General features: G+C 39.1%; 3 protein-coding genes and 1 non-coding gene across 6 annotated transcripts in view; 2 read left to right on the top strand and 2 right to left on the bottom strand.

The window, feature by feature from the left end:
• Positions 1–9,074, bottom strand: part of LOC103509463 (sodium-independent sulfate anion transporter-like) — a 21,362-nt gene extending 12,288 nt beyond the window's left edge. The window contains exon 1 of one of the 2 annotated variants that reach the window (XM_008474082.3): positions 8,791–9,074. The gene's annotated coding sequence lies outside the window, so the exon portion shown is untranslated. Of the gene's footprint in view, positions 1–3,793; positions 4,165–8,790 lie in introns of those variants that run through there. The other variant, XM_026823795.1, reaches the window with a different exon arrangement.
• LOC103509464 overlaps positions 1–12,077 on the top strand; it is a 28,842-nt gene extending 16,765 nt beyond the window's left edge. Inside the window, exon 6 of the mRNA XM_008474086.3 lies at positions 11,611–12,077. The gene's annotated coding sequence lies outside the window, so the exon portion shown is untranslated. The remainder of the gene's footprint in view (positions 1–11,610) is intronic.
• On the top strand, positions 1,299–1,371 carry Trnat-ugu. Its single transcript has one exon. It is a non-coding gene; the product is annotated as a tRNA-Thr (tRNA).
• LOC103509462 lies at positions 6,957–18,386 on the bottom strand. Of its 2 annotated transcripts, none has more exons than XM_026823797.1 (9): positions 18,162–18,386; positions 17,731–17,783; positions 17,554–17,674; positions 17,053–17,270; positions 15,603–15,756; positions 14,936–15,053; positions 13,663–13,822; positions 12,598–12,813; positions 6,957–7,448 (listed from the first exon to the last, which is right to left on the bottom strand). In XM_026823797.1, the coding sequence occupies exons 1-9, from the start codon at positions 18,196–18,198 to the stop codon at positions 7,389–7,391; spliced, it is 1,137 nt and encodes a 378-aa protein (XP_026679598.1). In that variant the 5' UTR covers positions 18,199–18,386; the 3' UTR covers positions 6,957–7,388. The 2 variants fall into 2 exon arrangements, with proteins under 2 accessions (XP_026679598.1, XP_026679597.1); XM_026823796.1 differs by having other exon boundaries at positions 17,554–17,635; positions 17,692–17,783.
• Positions 18,387–18,517: the final 131 nt, after the last annotated feature.

Below are 18,517 nucleotides of genomic sequence, written 5' to 3' on the forward strand. Positions count from 1 at the left end.
TCGGGATCTAACTCGATGATTTCAAATCTCATTATTTTGATTCTAAGTACTTTACATATACTGAGATCCCTAGTTTCTTGTTAGCTATTGTAATCTTGTGGTTAAGGGTTTTCCTGATTCAGGTGCCCTTAGTGTCCTTGAACTTGGATGTTTATCAGTTATCACTTAAGTCTTAAGAGGAACTAGAGGTGTTATCGTCGATAGAGGTCTTATCGTCTCGAAAGCAAAGAGAGAAGGAAGACAGGATAGGAGGAAACCAGCCGTTCCGAGACAAACCCTTCTTTCACTTATTCCTAATTGATTGATAGTCACGTAGCCTTCTAAAAAGTGACCCAACACAACAATGTTTACTCTTTTGAAATTTGCCAAACGCCCTCACCTCTTTCAAATGGATTGATAGAGACATGGCCTAGAAGTCCCAAGTGACCTAAGTTTAGATAACGCCAGCCGTTCCGAGACAAACCCTTCTTTCACTTATTCCTAATTGATTGATAGTCACGTAGCCTTCTAAAAAGTGACCTAACACAACAATGTTTACTCTTTTGAAATTTGAAATTTGCCAAACGCCCTCACCTCTTTCAAATGGATTGATAGAGACATGGCCTAGAAGTCCCAAGTGACCTAAGTTTAGATAACAATATTGACATTTTTATTGAAGTTCAATAAACCCCATTTCAAATTGATTGATAGAAAGAGAGACCTAGAAGTCCCACAATTTCAAATCAGCTATTTCAAATTGATTGATAGACGCATGGCCTAGAACCTAGAAGTCCCACTTGACCTAACTCAATATGGCGTATAATATCTCTTAGTAGCGCTGTTAAACCTTTTGACTTGGCGGGGCGGTCCTGAATTCCTTACACTTTTAAAATTTGACAAACCCCTCTCACCTATTTCAAATTGATTGATAAAGACGTCATGGCCTTCTAAAAGTGACCTAACACACTATTGTTTACACATTTGAAATTTGCCAAAACCTCTCAACTATTTCAAATTGATTGATAAAGACATGACCTAGAAGTCCGAATTGACCTAACTCAACAATATTAACACTTTTGAAATTTGCAACTTGCTATTTTGAAGTATGCCAAACCCTCAACTAATAGAGATGTCAGTTTTACATCATGCCTCGACACTCTTGACAGTTCTGCATATTCATTATGAATTTGGTCATGAAGTCATGAAGTGTCAGGCTGAAATTGTCAGATCTGCATGAATGGGCGATGCTGAGGTCATGTGTGTTGGCGGGAATTTTCAAATACGCAAAAATTGCATCTAATTGCTCATTACTGCTGCCAGCCTAGTTAGCTTAGTTGGTAGCGCGTTTGCCTTGTAAGCGATAGGCCGCGGGTTCGATTCCCGCCCGGGGCGGATTTTATCCTGATGGGATAATGTTCGTTCTCGGAACGGCTGGCTTTCTCCTATCCTGTCTTCCTTCTCTCTCCGATTTCGGGACGATAAGACCCTAGAGTTACAGTTCCCTCTGTCAAACCTCTTAAAAAAAAAAAAAAAAAAAAAAACTCTACCGAGATAATCGGAAACTTTCAGACCTAGGTGAGAATGTGAGAGAGAACTGTAAGGAAATGTGCACAATACAAAGTGTTAGCTAATCTAGCTTTCCAAGCAAAGCTTTGTCCTGGATTTTCAGCATTGTTTGAATTGTTGTTTCAACATCAAAGACAATCTTGGCAACAATTTCCTGCCGTCGCAGTCGGTGAAATTAAACAGTGTTGCCATCCAATGTTGCCAACTCACTTCCGGGGGACCTGAACGTCCAAATCAAGAGGAGGAGGAGGTTGTGGAATTTTGGGTTGTAGTAGGAGGTAGAAGATAATGGAATTTGGGGATACAAATATTCACCTTACAAAAAGTTGGGAGGTATCAGCTATTTTAACTCCATCCCTAAATTCAATAAGCTTTGATAATGGGGGGAGCATGGCATTCGATTGATGTGAGGAATTTTAGGTAACTTTGAAATCTGCCGAAATACCGACCTATTTTCAATACAAATACGGTACCTAGGTTTCAGATCGTGCTTAAAGCTAGGTTACTGCAATGATAGTTAGGCGGTTCTGTGTTTCAAATTTCGGTTCAGAATTTTTGGCAGTAGAAATCAGCAGAGGCAGCAGCAGAAAAAAAAAAAAAAAAAAAAAAAATTATCTTCCAAGCTTGGAGGGTAGCACGCCAGCCTTGTAAGCGTTAGGTCGCGGGTTCGATTCCCGCCCGGGGGGGGGGAACTTTATCCAAAAGAGGTTTGTTCTCGGAACGGCTTGATTTCTCCTAACCTGTCTTCCTTCTCTCTTCGCTTTCGAGACAGACCTCAGCAGTTACAGTTCCTCTTTTAAATTTCTTCAAAAAAATCAGTACCAACTACCTTTACCTTTATAGGTAGGTATGTACATATATTTGATCTTTTCTAACGATGTCGTACGAAGTCATGTTTTAAAATGCATGCATCGGAATCGCGGCCTTATTATTATTATGTAATTCTTTATCAGGATTTGTTTACAATAAAATACAAATAAACAAATCATACAAAATAATTACTAAAAATAAATAAATATTGACGAAATTCTAATTCAGGGGCGGGATTATAATATCGAGGGCATTCTCTTCCATCCAACCCCTACCCCGTCATTTCTTTCTAAGTTGCCAACATATGAGGTGAAAATATTCGCCTGTCTTACAAGTGACAAGACAAGCCAAGTGGTAAGTGGCCTTCTTGACCTAAAAATCTCCCACTCCTACTCACTCCTTCAAAAATTTTGAGGTCTTCTAAAGAAACAAGAAAGTCAAGAACCGTTCTGTTGTCAATCAGCCGCCAATCTTAGCAGCTTCTTCTACTTTGGACAGACCTACAGGCCAAAGCATTCAATCAATCTAATGATTTTTTTGCACACTAATTTATTTTCGAATCCTATTCAAGGGGCACAAAGTTAGGCCAGCCACTCACTATCAGGTAGACCTGACGACAGGTACACCTGATCAGGTCTACCTGATAGTGTGTGTGCTCATTAGGTATCATGTATAGACCTGACAGACGGACCTTTTCAACCGTACCTGTCAGGTCTACCCGATAGTGTGTGCTCATCAGGTGTCAGGTATACCTGATCAGGCGTATCTGGTCAGGTCTACTTGATAGTGAGTGGCTGGCCTTAGAGAATTGCTATTAATCATAGGTGAAGGTTCGGCTGATAAAGAAACCCATCAGTTGTCAGTTTTGAGGTTCGCATATTTTTTGATAAGTGCTTCACGTACATTACTATTTATCTCTAGAGACGTCAAATCTTTCTGAAGAACCGTTTTCGAGCTATTAAGGTTCAACGTCAAATCAGTCAATCAAATCGTAAATATTCTATGCTAAGATGTTAAGTTGGCGGATAAATTTTTTGACTTGGCCGAAAATTGACCCCGAAACCTACGCACAGATCCTACCATCCTACCACAGGTCTTGCTGTGGGACGATAAGTAGGGATCAGAGCAGTCAAACCAGGTCTGGATGGCAAACCTTAAACAGGAAGCTCCTTGTAAGCGCTAGGCCGCGGGTTCGATTTCCGCCCGGGGTGTATTTTATCCTGAATGGGTAGTGTTCGTTCTCGGAACGGCTGACTTTCTCCTATCCTGTCTTCTTTCTATCTTCGCTTTCGGGACGATAAGACCTTAACAATTATTACAGTTACCTGTATCAACAAATGAAACCTAGATAATAGGGTAAGGTTAGAAAGATCTTTGCTCTTGTTAGTAAGGAACAAGGAGCTGGGAACATTCAAATAAAAAGAATAAACAAACTTACTTCTTGTCTCGTTACTAAAATCTTACTGCAAACTTGATACTTGTCAGACACCATTTAGAAACTCATCTCCTATATCTTTAGCAAAGCAGACCTTCTGATTGCTATTCAGAAAATCTGATTGGTAATCAGAACTAGAAACTTCTCCTATGGCTCAAGAAGATAGTGAGAATTTTCTTTCAATGGGCAAGAAAATGATTGCGAAATTCGTCTCGAGTTGCAGTTAGTTCTCAAAGCGATTCTTGACTAGGATTTCCCAACGATAATGGGTCCCTCTCCCTATACCTAGATTACCTTACTGTTAGAATTGTTAGATAATAATAGATAATCACTTGAAAAGCAACAAATTAAATTTAATAAAAATCTCAGTTGATTTTCAAAATCCAAAACAGCCAAAAACGGTCGAGAACCGACAAAAAGCGGTCAAAATACCGCCAAGCGTTGCACCGATCTTAACCAAAAGTTTCGTGTCGCATCCTTGTCACATTTGACAGTTGCATGCCAAATTTCAAGTCTCTAGCTCTTACCGCTCTCGAGATATTTTGTTTACAGACAGACAGATAGACGGAAGGACAGACACACGGACCAATGACTGAAACTTGGGATTTAGGCTCTAGGGACCTCAAAACGTGTTTTGGCACTAAAAACTGAACATCAAAAATTTGACCCGATTACATTAATTTCCTTCCTATAGGATAAGGAAAGTAATAGAGAGGGCTCGAAAAGTAATCCTGTGCTATAAATTTTTTTTTTCCACACTGTGGGTGTTCTAATTGTCCTCATTTTATTCAGGTTAATTACCGAGTGGAAATGCAATCACAGTAGACACACAATAAAAGCAAGAAAACTGCAAGTTGAGACGCCTTTCAAGTAGTTTGTTACTTTCTATTTGACTAACCTTAAATTTACTGAAAGCATTTCTGATCTACATTCTACATAGGTAATTTATCCAATCTCTCTGCAAGTTTTAAGTGCTTTGAGCCGAAATCTAAAATCCCGAGAAAGTCAAACTCTTTTTGAGCTTTTTAAAATGATGGCCTTAAATAGCGGCCAATTCTATTGCTTTGGATTTGTAATAGGGGGTCCACGATTCGAATCCCAGTAGCGACATAGAAATAGTACGTTTGGAAAAAGGCCATTCGATTAAATTCAATATTTTTTTTTCCTTCTGATTCACAGTTTGTTGATGTTGATGGTGATATTGCTCTCTGGAAGATAAGATAAGATAATAGTGCTTATTTATACTGCTGGCATAGGACTGAAAAGTCCCTTTACTCCAGCAGTAGGCTACTACTATTATTGTGGTCAAATTCTCAAATTATATTGATGATAAAATTCCATACCTCGGCTGGGATTGAACCCACGCCCTCCTGTTTACCAGGCGAGCGCCTTGACCACTACACCACCGAGTGGAAAATTAACAAACAGAAAAAGCCAACAAGGTATTTTTATTTATTATTTTCTTTGAGGCACTTTACACTAAAAACAGCAGGTCGTATTGCAAACTCCATTTTTAATCCATCTAGGAGGAGAATTCCTCAACATTTGAAACGTCATGGAACAAAGAGAATGACATTCACGGGGGTTTTTTTCCAAGGGGTTTATTTAACTTGACTTAGAATGAAGATCCAACGAATGATTTGCCGATAGACCTGACCTCAGCTGTTTCCTCCTCAGTTGACCCAAACTCGATCTATTTGCAAAGTTTTAGACGAGGAGGATTTAGTTTCCAAGGTCTTCTATGAAGCTTTGTGAAAGATTGTTAGATGATAAATAAAATAATAAAAATACGGTACGTGTACAATATACACATTTATTTAATTTAATCAGTTCCCAGAGGCAGTGTGTTTAAATATCTTAGACGTAAAGCTACGAATAAAACGAATTTTATAAACCCTCTGAATAGATAATTGACTGTAAAAGAATATTAAATATAATTAATTGGGCCCAATACGATAATATTTGGTTTTATTTTTTTGACTAGATAGAAAAACCTAAGGCGAGCCATTCACTATCAGGTAGACCTGACAGGTTCGGCTGAAAAGGTCCGAATGTCAGGTCTACCTGATGAGCACATACACTGTCAGGTATCAGGTCTACCTGATAGTGAATGGCTGGCCTAAGACCTTTTACAGAAAATTGGTCGGGAAGAAAATTTCAAGTTACAGGCTCTCCTGTATATTACACGATAAAATAAAATAAATACTATAAAATATGTCAATACTTTGTTGAAATGTCGGTAATACTGTTCAGAAATGCAAAAAATAATAATGGTAAAAGTTTGGAATGTTTCACATCCGTAAAAATCATCACACAGAAAAATGAAGATCAAATGGATAAAAAATAAATAATAATGATTTTTTTTCAAGTCATGATTTGGTCCATTGAAGAGAATTGTGACTATGAAAGAACGGTTTCAACTTCCAACGATTTGAAATTTTGAGAACGAAATTTTCTATTTCGTCTATATTTGTATCGTGATGACAAGACCGTTTTGTTTTAACTTTATCATTGGAAGGGCAAACAAAAATTGAATTTTCGACCATTTAAAGTTACGTTTTCGCCGTTTTGACTTCAAATTTAGATTTTTGACTTTCTTTTGTACATTAATGTAATGAGGAAGTATTGCAATCGGTCCATTTTTTTACGGATATGAAAAAATTTCATTCATATATTTTGTTTTTACCCAAATACATATCCTGTATCACCTGTAACTTTGTCATTAAATGCATCAGGGACGGATCCGAATCCGTCCGTATTGAGTAGATATCAGGTCCTTTGGTGTTATAGTTTGGTCACTACCTCCCCTGGAAACAGGCCCATCTCTCTATAGTCATTCAAAATCTGAAAGCAAAAATAGACAGCGTTAATTACCGAGGCCGAGTGGGTCTCGCACGCCGGAGGTCCCGGGTTCGATTCCCGGTGGGATCGAAGTTTTTTTGCGGCTCTGTGCTTGGAGTTCGGGGTGCACTCAGCCTTGTGAGGACAATTGAGCAGCCACATTAATCGAGTAGCGACCAGTGGCGGCATTACCAGTGTAAAAAGATTATTGATGTATGGATTGATGATACGAGTCGATTAGAATCCGTAAAAATCATCACACAGAAAAATGAAGATCAAATGGATAAAAAATAAATAATAATGATTTTTTTTTTTAATCATGATTTGGTCCATTGAAGAGCATTGTGACTATGAAAGAACGGTTTCAACTTCCAACGATTTGAAATTTTGAGAACGAAATTTTCTAATTCGTCTATATTTGTATCCGTGATGACAAGACCGTTTTGTTTTGACTTTATCATTGGAACGGCAAACAAGAATTGAATTTTCGACCATTTAAAGTTACTTTTTCGCCGTTTTGACTTCAAATTTAGATTTTTGACTTTCTTTTACATTAATGTAATGAGAAAGTATTGCAATCGGTCCAATTTTTTTTTACGAAGAAATGGATATGAAAAAATTTCATTCATATATATATGTATATATATTTTTTTTTTAACCCAAATACATATCCTGTATCACCTGTAACTTTGTCATTAAATGCATCAGGGACGGATCCGAATCCGTCTGTATTGAGTAGATATCAGGTCCTTTGGTGTTATAGTTTGGTCACTACCTCCCCTGGAAACAGGCCCATCTCTCTGTAGTCATTCAAAATCTGAAAGCAAAAACAGCGTTAATTACCGAGGCCGAGTGGGTCTCGCACGCCGGAGGTCCCGGGTTCGATTCCCGGCGGGATCGAAGTTTTTTGCGGCTCTGTGCTTGGAGTTCGGGGTGCACTCAGCCTCGTGAGGACAATTGAGTAGCCACATTAATCGAGTAGCGACCAGTGGCGGCATTACCAGTGTAAAAAGATTATTGATGTATGGATTGATGATACGAGTCGATTAGAATGGATAGTAAAGGAAGCACTGAGTCTGGCTGAGGGACTATAAACAGAGAGTAGATCAGCGTCTTGCTAGGGGACTATAAACAGGGAGAAGACTGGCCCAAATTTCCTCACGCTATATCAATAGCGAAGGTTGAGTGTGAAGGGTATCCCACTCGGAAAATTTTGTTTAGCCAAAACCAGTTGGCCTCAAAGCGATCACTAAAGCTGATTGAGAGGCCGACGACAAACGCCGACCCCATCTGAACATGGGAAAAGGCGAAGAAGAAGAAGAAGAAGAAGAAGAAGAAGAAGAAGAAGAAGAAGAAGAAGAAGAAGAAGAAGAAGAAGAAGAATAAAGGAAGCACTGAGTAATGTTGTGATAGATATCTCTCCTTTACCACAGATAATTCATCAATATTTGTCCATATTTTTGGTCCATGAGTTCAAGGGTAGATTCGTTGCTCAACCCATCCTAGAGGTCTGTTTGCCCCACTAAAGTTGTGAATATCTCTGCTCTACCACAAATAATTAATAATTTTTAGTATTTTGATTTTGAACTTACTAACTTCTTTTTCTTCTTCGCCTTTTCCCATGTTCAGATGGGGTCAGCGTTTGTCGTCAGCCTCTCAATCAGCTTCAGAGTGATCGCTTTGAGGCCAACTGGTTTTGGCTAAACAAAATTTTCCGAGTGGATGCCTTCGCACTCAACCTCTTCTTCTTCTTCGCCTTTCCTCGTGTACAGACGGGGGTCGGCGTTCTTCGTCAGCCTCTCAGTCAGCCCTAACTAGGGTGCTTGGTTTGGGCTGACATTTGGTTTTGGCTACAAAATTTACGAGTGGATGCCTTTCGCACTCAACTTTTGCCATTTCTTTAGCAAGGGAAATTCAGGCTGGTATACTCCCTGTTTGAAGTCCCCCAGCCAGACTAAGCCAGTCTACTCTCTGTTTAACGTTCCCCAGCCAGACTAAGCCAGTCTACTCTCTGTTTAACGTCCCGTAGCTAGACTAAGCCAGTCTACTCTCTGTTTAACGTCCCCTAGCTAGACTAAGCTGGTCTACTCTCTGTTTAACGTCCCCTAGCTAGACTAAGCCTGACGACTATTTGATGTAAGTGAACGATTGCATCCTACCTGGTAACTAGGCTGGCATTTTTCAATCGTTAATACGTCTCCAAACATGTAATACGCAAACACTTGACATTTTAATAAAATGGCAACGCGTGTAAATCAAATGAAACGTCTTTTACGCGTGTATTAAATGGAAAAGCTGCGAAATCAAGTCTTTTATGCGTGTATTAAATGAAAAGACTGCGAATTTAGGTGAACACTGAATAATCTGATTTGGAACTCTTGAAAGATTTTATACGTCAGGACGCGAAGTAAACCCGAACAATACTGAGTGTCGTCTTGAAGTTTATCAAAAGAGCAATAAAACACATGACAAATCACTGGTGGCATTTTAATTTGATCAACTCTCTATGAATCAGTTCAGACAAAATGCGTTTTGCAAGGCGTCCATTTAGAGTCGATTACAATCAATTACCTGCTTATTCGTTCTAAAGGGAAGTCAGAGTTTTTGCTTAAATTCTTCTTTTTCTTCGCCTTTTCCCGTGTACAGGCGGGGTCGGCGTTCTTCGTCAGCCTCTCAATCAGCCCTAACTAGGGTGCTTGCTTTGGGCTGACATATGGTTTTGGCTACAAAATTTACGAGTGGATGCCCTTCGCACTCAAGTTTTGCCATTTCTTTAGCAATGGAAATTCAGGCTGGTATACTCCCTGTTTGAAGTCCCCCAGCCAGACTAAGCTAGTGTACTCTCTGTTTAACGTTCCCCAGCCAGACTAGGCTGGTCTACTCTCTGTTTAACGTCCCCCAGCCAGACTAAGCTGGTCTACTCTCTGTTTAACGTCCCCCAGCCAGACTAAGCTGGTCTGCTCTCTGTTTAACGTCCCCCAGCCAGACTAAGCAAGTCTACTCTCTGTTTAACGTCCCCTAGCTAGACAAAGGGTTTTTGCTTAACTCCTTACACAAAAAGCCCACTCAGATGCATATGTGTAGGGGCAAACAGCCCTAAAGGATGGGTTAAGCTTCTACCTGATTAGCTTGGAGGGTAGCGCGTCTGCCTTGTACGCGCTAGGTCTCGGGTTCGATTCCCGCCTGGGGCGAACATTATATCCTAAGCAGATTAGGTTCGTTCTCGGAACAGCTGGCTTTCTCCTAATATCATGTCCTCCTTCTTTCAGGACGATAAGAGCTCCGTTGTTACAGTTCACTCTATCCTCCTCCTTCTTCTTCTTCTTCTTCTTCTATATTAAAAAGTAGTACATTACATCATTACAATAACATTATCACGTTAAGCTTCGACGAATCACGTTGTTACGTCAATGTAGTGATCTATACATTATCGCAAGAAAAAAAAAAAAAAAAAAAAAAAAAAAACCTGTTTAACGTCCCCTAGCTAGACTAAGCTGGTCTACTCTCTGTTTAACGTCCCCTAGCTAGACTAAGCTGGTCTACTCCCTGTTTAACGTCCCCCAGCCAGACTAAGCTGGTCTACTCTCTGTTTAACGTCCCCTAGCTAGACTAAGCTGGTCTACTCCCTGTTTAACGTCCCCCAGCCAGACTAAGCTGGTCTACTCTCTGTTTAACGTCCCCCAGCTAGACTAAGCTGGTCTACTCCCTGTTTAACGTCCCCTAGCTAGACTAAGCTGGTCTACTCCCTGTTTAACGTCCCCCAGCCAGACTAAGCTGGTCTACTCTCTGTTTAACGTCCCCCAGCCAGACTAAGCTGGTCTACTCTCTGTTTAACGTCCCCTAGCTAGACAAAGAGTTTTTGCTCAACTCCATACACAAAAAGCCCACTCAGATACATATGTGTAGGGGCAAACAGCCCTAAAGGATGGGTTAAGCTTCTACGAATCTACCTGATTAGCTTGGAGGGTATCGCGCCTGCCTCGTACGCGCTAGGTTTCGGGTTCGATTCCTGCCCGGGGCGAACATTATCCTAAGCAGATTAGGTTCGTTCTCGGAACGGCTGGCTTTCTCCTAATATCATGTCCTCCTTCTTTCAGGACGATAAAAGCTCCGTTCTTACAGTTCACTTCTTCCTCTATATTAAAAACTAGTACATTACAGTAACATTATCACGTTAAGCTTCGACGAATCACGTTATAACGTCATTGTAGTGACCTACCTACACATATTTAAACAGATCACAAGAAAAATAGAGAGGGCTCGAAAAGTAACCCTGTGCTATAACTTTTTTTTTTTCACACTGAGAGTGTTATCATTATTATTATTATATAATATTTATTAGGATTTTACAAAATAACTAAAAAAAAATTGACAAAACCCTAACTCAGGGGCGGGATTAATACCTAAGGCATTCTCTTCCATCCAACCCCTGGTGTTCTAGTCGTCCTCATTTTATTCAGGTTAATTACCGAGTGAAAATGCAATTACAGTAGACGACATAATAAAAGCAAGAAACTGCAAGCTGAGACGCCTTTCACCTAGTTTGTTACTTTCTAATTGAACCAACCTCAGAGGTGTAGTGGTTAGTACGGTCGACTTCGGATCTGGAGGTTGGTGGTTTGAGTCCAAGTCAAGTCATAAAATTTAGCGTAGTGTACTAAGCAGGGAACGACATTTGTGACAAACATTATTTATGCTTAACACAATTAAAATTCCTTTTACTTTCTATTTGACTGATCGTAATTTCTTAAAAGTATTTCTGATCCACATTCCACATAATTTCTCCAAAATCTCTAAAAGTTTTGAGTGATTTGGTCCAAATTCTAAACTCCTGAGACATTCAAACTCTTTTTGAGCCTTTTTGTTATAGGGCCATAAATAGCGCCAATCCTATTTCATTGGATTTGTATCCCAGTAGCGACATAGAAATAGTACGTTTGGAAAAAGGCCAAATAATTTTTTTCCCTTCTGATTCACAGTTTGTTGATGTTGATGGTGATATTGCTCTCTGGAACGACGTTAAAAGAAGCTTGTGTTCTTGAAATCAAATCAATCGAGGTGTGAAACAAGAAAAGGACCAAACACAATCACAAGAATTTAAATTTACCGTATTTTCTTAGAATGAAGATCCAAGAATGATTTGTCATAGACCTGAGCTGTTTCCTCGTCAGTTGACACAAACTCGAGCTATTTTGCAAAAGTTTTAGACGAGGAGGATTTAGTTCCAAGGTTTATTGAGCTTGTGAAAGAATTGTTAGATGAAATAAAATAATAAATAATGACGTGTACAATATACACATTTATTTAATTTAATCAGTTCCCAGAGGCAGTGTGTTTAAATATCTTAGACGTAAAGCTACGAATAAAACGAATTTTATAAACCCTCTGAATAGATAATTGACTGTAAAAGAATATTAAATATAATTAATTGGGCCCAATACGATAATATTTGGTTTTATTTTTTTGACTAGATAGAAAAACCTAAGGCGAGCCATTCACTATCAGGTAGACCTGACAGGTACGGCTGAAAAGGTCCGAATGTCAGGTCTACCTGATGAGCACATACACTGTCAGGTATCAGGTCTACCTGATAGTGAATGGCTGGCCTAAGGAACTAGAGGTGTTATCGTCGATAGAGGTCTTATCGTCTCGAAAGCAAAGAGAGAAGGAAGACAGGATAGGAGGAAACCAGGCCTCTCAATCAGCTTCAGAGTGATCGCTTTGAGGCCAACTGGTTTTGGCTAAACAAAATTTTCCGAGTGGATGCCTTCGCACTCAACCTTCGCTATTGATAGAGCAGATTTGAACTTACTAACTTACCTCTTCCAGTTTATCCCGACTCAGTTGTGGTACTTGAAACTCAAAGCCCGAGTCCCTTAGCTTGGCGTTGTCCAAATGTACGGGTTTCAGATTTAACATGTCCGGTACAATATACATTATACATAGTTTTGAACTTACTAACTCACCTCTTCCAGTTTATCCCGACTCAGTTGTGGTACTTGAAACTCAAAGCCCGTGTCCCTTAGCTTGGCGTTGTCCAAATGTACAGGTTTCAGATTTAACATGTCCGGTACAATATAGGGAGTGAGCGGAGTGTTGTCTATGTTGTGCTTCCTACAGAGTTGAGTCCAGGGAGTCAGGTGTTTGTCGTTGATTTCTTCCGTGAGGCCCACCAGGTCCAACTGAGAAATACAATATAAAAGGTGTATTTTCCTGCCGGAAACTGAAACGATTTCCCCTCTTCAAGATAGATTTCCAATGGTTGGAAATTTATTTATACCCGTTTTCAATCACAAATATTTCAACGGGTTACTTTCTAGTGTTCTCGTGTTGACCCAGCACCTAAATTAGAAATTATTGTGTCTCTTCTCGCCCGTCTGATGAGAGGCATACTACGGGATGGGCGTGCTACGACACAGACCACATGTGTCTAATGTAGCAGTTGTTTCATTGCTACAAAATAAAAACGGTGTTGAAACACTCATCTTTCGAAAAACCTACAAACCCCACTTCACCAAAGGGTTAACTACTCACTCGGAAGTACATAGCTCAAAACCCTTGGGGAAGTTTTTTTCTTTCAATAGGGGAATCCATGGTCGTTCCCTTTTGTTTTATATTTAATCCAAAACGGAAACGCTTATCTCGTAAACCGTTCTTGACCCTTCATCTCTTATCTCGCATGATGGTTCACCGACTTATGCTAGAGATGTAAATATTCCGACACTCTATATCCTATATCAGCTTTCAGTTAGTCAATTAGAATTAAAAGAGAATCTCCCTGCACCATCCTACCCGAATAAGATTGGTAAGTCCTTTTACCAGGGAAATTTTTTCAAGGTATCCGAGCATTAATAAGTGCCTCCTCTGCAACCAATTTCCATACTTCAATTGTTCTCACGAGCCTAAAAAAACTTCGACTCCGCCGGGAATCGAACCCCGGACCTCCGCGTGCAAGCCTAGTGTAATACCCATTCGGCCACGGAGGTTTCTCTATGACAAAAGTATCTGGGTACAATGCGCCTTTTTCTTACCTGACATAAAGAAGCTGTCACACTGCCCACATAATCGTGTTTAACCCCGAATATATCAGTCAGGGTACTCATCAAATCTTCCTGACAGGTATTGCCCATGTCTACAACATGGTATATTTCCCTATAAACCTTGGCCGGTGGCAGCTCGCTGAGAAGATGCCTGGAAAAAGATAAGGTATTGATATTCGTATAAACAGTGCTTCATTTATTTAGTAGTAGAAACAAGTATACAATAGATTTAAAAACAATAGTAAATGCGTTATTATGTCACAACTTTGGTGCTCACTGCAGCATTGTAGGATGGTATAAACAGTGCTTCATTTATTTAGCAGTAGAAACAAGTATACAATAGATTTAAAAACAATAGTAAATGCGTTATTATGTCACAACTTTGGTGCTCACTGCAGCATTGTAGGATTTTTCCCAATACCTCAATAATCGTAAAATCCAATGTTGTTTACCTACCATGCTGGCACCGGTAGCTATGCGCATTTATATGTCATAGCTACTCATTTTCCTCACGAGGCTGAGTGGGCCCCGCATAATATCTCAATAATCGTAAAATCCAATGTTGTTTACCTACCATGCTGGCACCGGTCGCCATGCGCATTTATATGTCATAGCTACTCATTTTCCTCACGAGGCTGAGTGGGCCCCGCAACAGCCAGTCACGGAATCAATCATTTGCATGATACAAATTTCTTGACCCCGCCGGGAATCGAACCCGGGTCTATTAGAAGCAGACTATATCTATGTACATAGGTAATTATATACCTAGATAAGAACATACACAGATTGATATGGATATCGCACATGTGTATATGGACTTGTCTGAGGATGACCATGAGTCAGGAATTCAGTGATGTCCAACCTACAGGCGGTGGACAAATCTTCAGAATACTCATATTTTAGCCTGTAGTACAAACATGGTTTTAGCTGCCTCGGTGCCTCGGTGGCGTAGTGGTCAAGACGCTCGCCTGGTAATCAGGAGGGCGTGGGTTCCATCCCAGCCGAGGTATGGAATTTAATGGTTAGGGTCACGAACCAAGGGATCACTAAATTTAAAAAAACGAAAGGGAACACTGAAGTTAAGCAACGTTGAGCGTTGTTGGTATCCGGATGGGTGACCATCTGAGAAATCGCGTGATGTTGGCCCCACTCAGGCTAGGTGAGCCTATCGCCGAATGGAGGAAAAACACTTTAAAACTATCTTCCTTTCTTCAAGATCTTTCACGTACAAAAAAGGTGCTTTTGTCTACGTTGTTTTACGTACCAAATAGCGCGGCTCAGGTCGGCAACATGGACTGTATTGAGTGGTAGAGATTTGCCGCCAAACAGTTGAAGTGTTTCGCCTAGATACTGATAGATGGCGCACATAACGAGCCGCGGAGCTGAGGACAAATAAATAATTATGATTTTTTTTTTTTAAGAGTTTTGATAGAAAGAACTGTAACTCCCAAGGTCTTATCGTCCCAAAATCTAAGAGAGAACGAAGACAGGATAGGAGAAAGCCAGCCGTTCGGAGAATCCGTTTAGGATAAATTCCGCCCTCGGATCGAACCCGCGGCCTAGCGCCTACAAGGCAGACGTGCTACCAACCAAGCAAACTAGGTTGGCTTTATTATGTCTAAAAGGGAAAAGAAACACAAAGTTTCAACCATTGGTCCGTGTGTGCATGTGTCTGTAAACAAAATATCTCGAGAACTGTAAGAGTTAGAGGCTTGAAATTTGGTATGTATCTCTCAAATATGACAAAGATGCGTACGAAACTTTTGGTTACGATCGGTACAGCGCAGCGGTTCGCGGTATTTTGACCGCTTTTCGGCGGTTAACACTATTGCGACCGGCTTCCAATAGGTAAGGAAAGTCGTGTGATGTTCACACCAGATATTTTTTGATAAACTTTTCTTCTTCAGTAAATTGATAATGTAATATTTTACCTAGGTTGTGTCGATCGCTCTTCCCATATACCACACCAGGTCGTACTATGGTATAATTCAGTCCAGGTATCTCTAGCAGTGCTTTCTCCACTTGACACTTGTATTTGGCTATCGTTGACCAGGGCTGAGGCTCATCAGACTCTTTACAGCTATGCTGAAAAATATTAACAACATTAGCGGTTTTTTTTTTTTTTTTTTTTTTTTTTTTTTTTTTTTTTTTTTTTATAAGTCTAAATGAATTCATCAAATCCGGATTCATTTTGGAAAAAAAAAGTTTTGAAAATCCGAATCCAGTGAATCTCAGGGATTCACTTGGGGGCTGGATTCGTTTGGTTCACATTGCTAGAAGATAGGGATTCCAAAGAGAGAAGTAAAAAATATGTTTTTGTAAGAAAAATTGTGAAAACAAAAATGCTTAAATACCTACATGTTTTGACTAAAGTAGGTCCCTATTAGCAATATTGATAACAAACTCCTTGTATTTGAGATGAGGTTTTTGTGAACTCATTTCACTTTGATAAACTTCTAGGAAGCTAACAGGCTAACACCTTATGAAGAGGTTCACTACACAAGTGTTGCTACAGACAATATTAGTATGCATATTGTGTTATCTATTAGAGCAAGAGCAATAACCTTCGTGTTTTTCCAATCAGGTCAAGAAATGGGTGTAATAAATTTGACTGTTCTTGGTCTGAAGCCTAATCCTAAAACTTGTGTCTCCTTTCCTATCTCGTGAGGGGGATAATATGGCACAAAACAATTTAGCTAATATTTCCTAACTTTTTTTTTGCAATGTAAGTTATGATTCTGATTATGAATCATATATATCATGTGTGATAGACAAAATTGGTTGAATCATTATTTGCTAGACTATTGCTTACCTAGTCATTATAACATAGGTATCTCTAAACCTAACCACACCTTTAAAAAATTGGAATGATTCCAACAGTGAGATGATAAAATATAAAGTTTATTGTTACAAAAAAAAAAAGTTCAAGTCCTGTACACATAACTATGTTTTTATTACACAAATTATCAACCAAGAAGAAGGACAAATAATCTTTTTCTTCATCCAAAATTGATGTTAAATGTAGAAACATACCTTATGGCTGGTTAACTTTTTTTTTGCAATGTAAGTTATGATTCTGATTATGAATCATATATATCATGTGTGATAGACAAAATTGGTTGAATCATTATTTGCTAGACTATTGCTTACCTAGTCATTATAACATAGGTATCTCTAAACCTAACCACACCTTTAAAAAATTGGAATGATTCCAACAGTGAGATGATAAAATATAAAGTTTATTGTTGCAAAAAAAAAAAAAAAAAGTTCAAGTCCTGTACACGTACATAACTATGTTATTATTCCACAAATTATCAACCAAGAAGAAGGACAAATAATCTTTTTCTTCATCCAAAATTGATGTTAAATGTAGAAACATACCTTATGGCTGGTGCATATTTCACCCGAAGAAATCTCAACATATTTCAGAATCCCATATCTTGCTGCAGCTGTAGCACAGTTGATGCTCAGCTTGTAGATGCCTTCCCGGTAGATTTCCTCGGCTTGTCCAGGTCGGGTTTCTGCCGCACAATTGATCACATACTCCCACGTGAGGTCACTGTTGTCAGCACTGTTCAGAAAGATGAGTTCACAAGTCGCTGGAAAAGTCCTACAATGAGTTATAGTTTGCACCAGTCCTACACATGAGTAATAAATGCAATCCCAAGCTACCTCTACCTACATAGGTACTTCATCGGTGCCGTATCTAGATTATTTTCCTTAAAATACCCATAAACATTTAAAAACATTTTCCATATCAAATTGACAGTAAAATTTACAGCTACGTAGAAATAAAACAGTGTTGTTGGAAAGATGAAAAAAAAAAAAAAAAAAAAAAAAAAAAAACAAAAAAACACTTGAGAATAAAACTGGCTCACTTACAAGGATGTATGAGATTTCCACTGATGAATTCCACCAGTGGACGTTTGAATATTTTCTTCTGTTTTTCATTGAGCCAGGCAATCTCTGGAGACACTTTGTCAATAACTCGCAGCTTGGAAACCAGATCATTTTCAAAATCTCTGGAGACACTTTGTCAATGACTCGCAGCTTGGAAACCAGATCATTTTCAACCAAGTGTTCCACTAGATTTCTTCCAACAAAGCCACAACCTGTTTGTAAATGATAGGGTTATTTATTTAGATATTTTTATTTTTGTGATATGAAAAGTTGCACTATGAGAAACTCATGAATAATACCAACATCTTATAAGTATTTCTTTTACATACTTTTTTACTGTGTACTAATAATAAATTCAAACAAGTAGCCCCTGAATTTGCAGTCTCATGTTGACCTAATGTTGGTCCTTTTTAGGTGTTTTTCATCCATCTTAGACCGTAAATGGGTGAGAGAGAAACCTCTTGATCAGACTTTTTTTAGAAGCTCCCTTTATCAAACTTTTGTTTTTGCTCTCTCAGAAGCTAAACTATAATTACCCAAAATTGAGAAGTCAAGTGGTCATTCCATATTGTCTAGTAGCAGAGACTTACCTCCAAGAATAACTACAGCTGGTTTATTCTGACTCATAATATTGCACAGAAATACAGAATGATTTAAATGTGTTTTTAACTGCAGTTGTGTTAGCTCCCTATCACAAGTCTCTGAATAAACTGAACAATCTGAACATACTCATTTTCCGGTTCCTAAAAATTAACTGATAACAGTCCTCAACTCTTTTCCTAGATTCTATCCTCCTTCCCTCACTTTACTAGTTCCCTGATAGTTTTTTATCACCAAACGAACGAAGGATGTGATAATGATAAGATAAGAACAGCTATCAGCTGATGATAACTGAAAGAGGGGAAGGTAATAAAATGCTAAGTTCTCACATATCAATAGGCGTATT

This window comes from Diaphorina citri, unplaced genomic scaffold, assembly GCF_000475195.1.
Source record: "Diaphorina citri unplaced genomic scaffold, Diaci psyllid genome assembly version 1.1 scaffold500, whole genome shotgun sequence".
Classification (NCBI taxonomy): Eukaryota; Metazoa; Arthropoda; class Insecta; order Hemiptera; family Psyllidae; genus Diaphorina; species Diaphorina citri.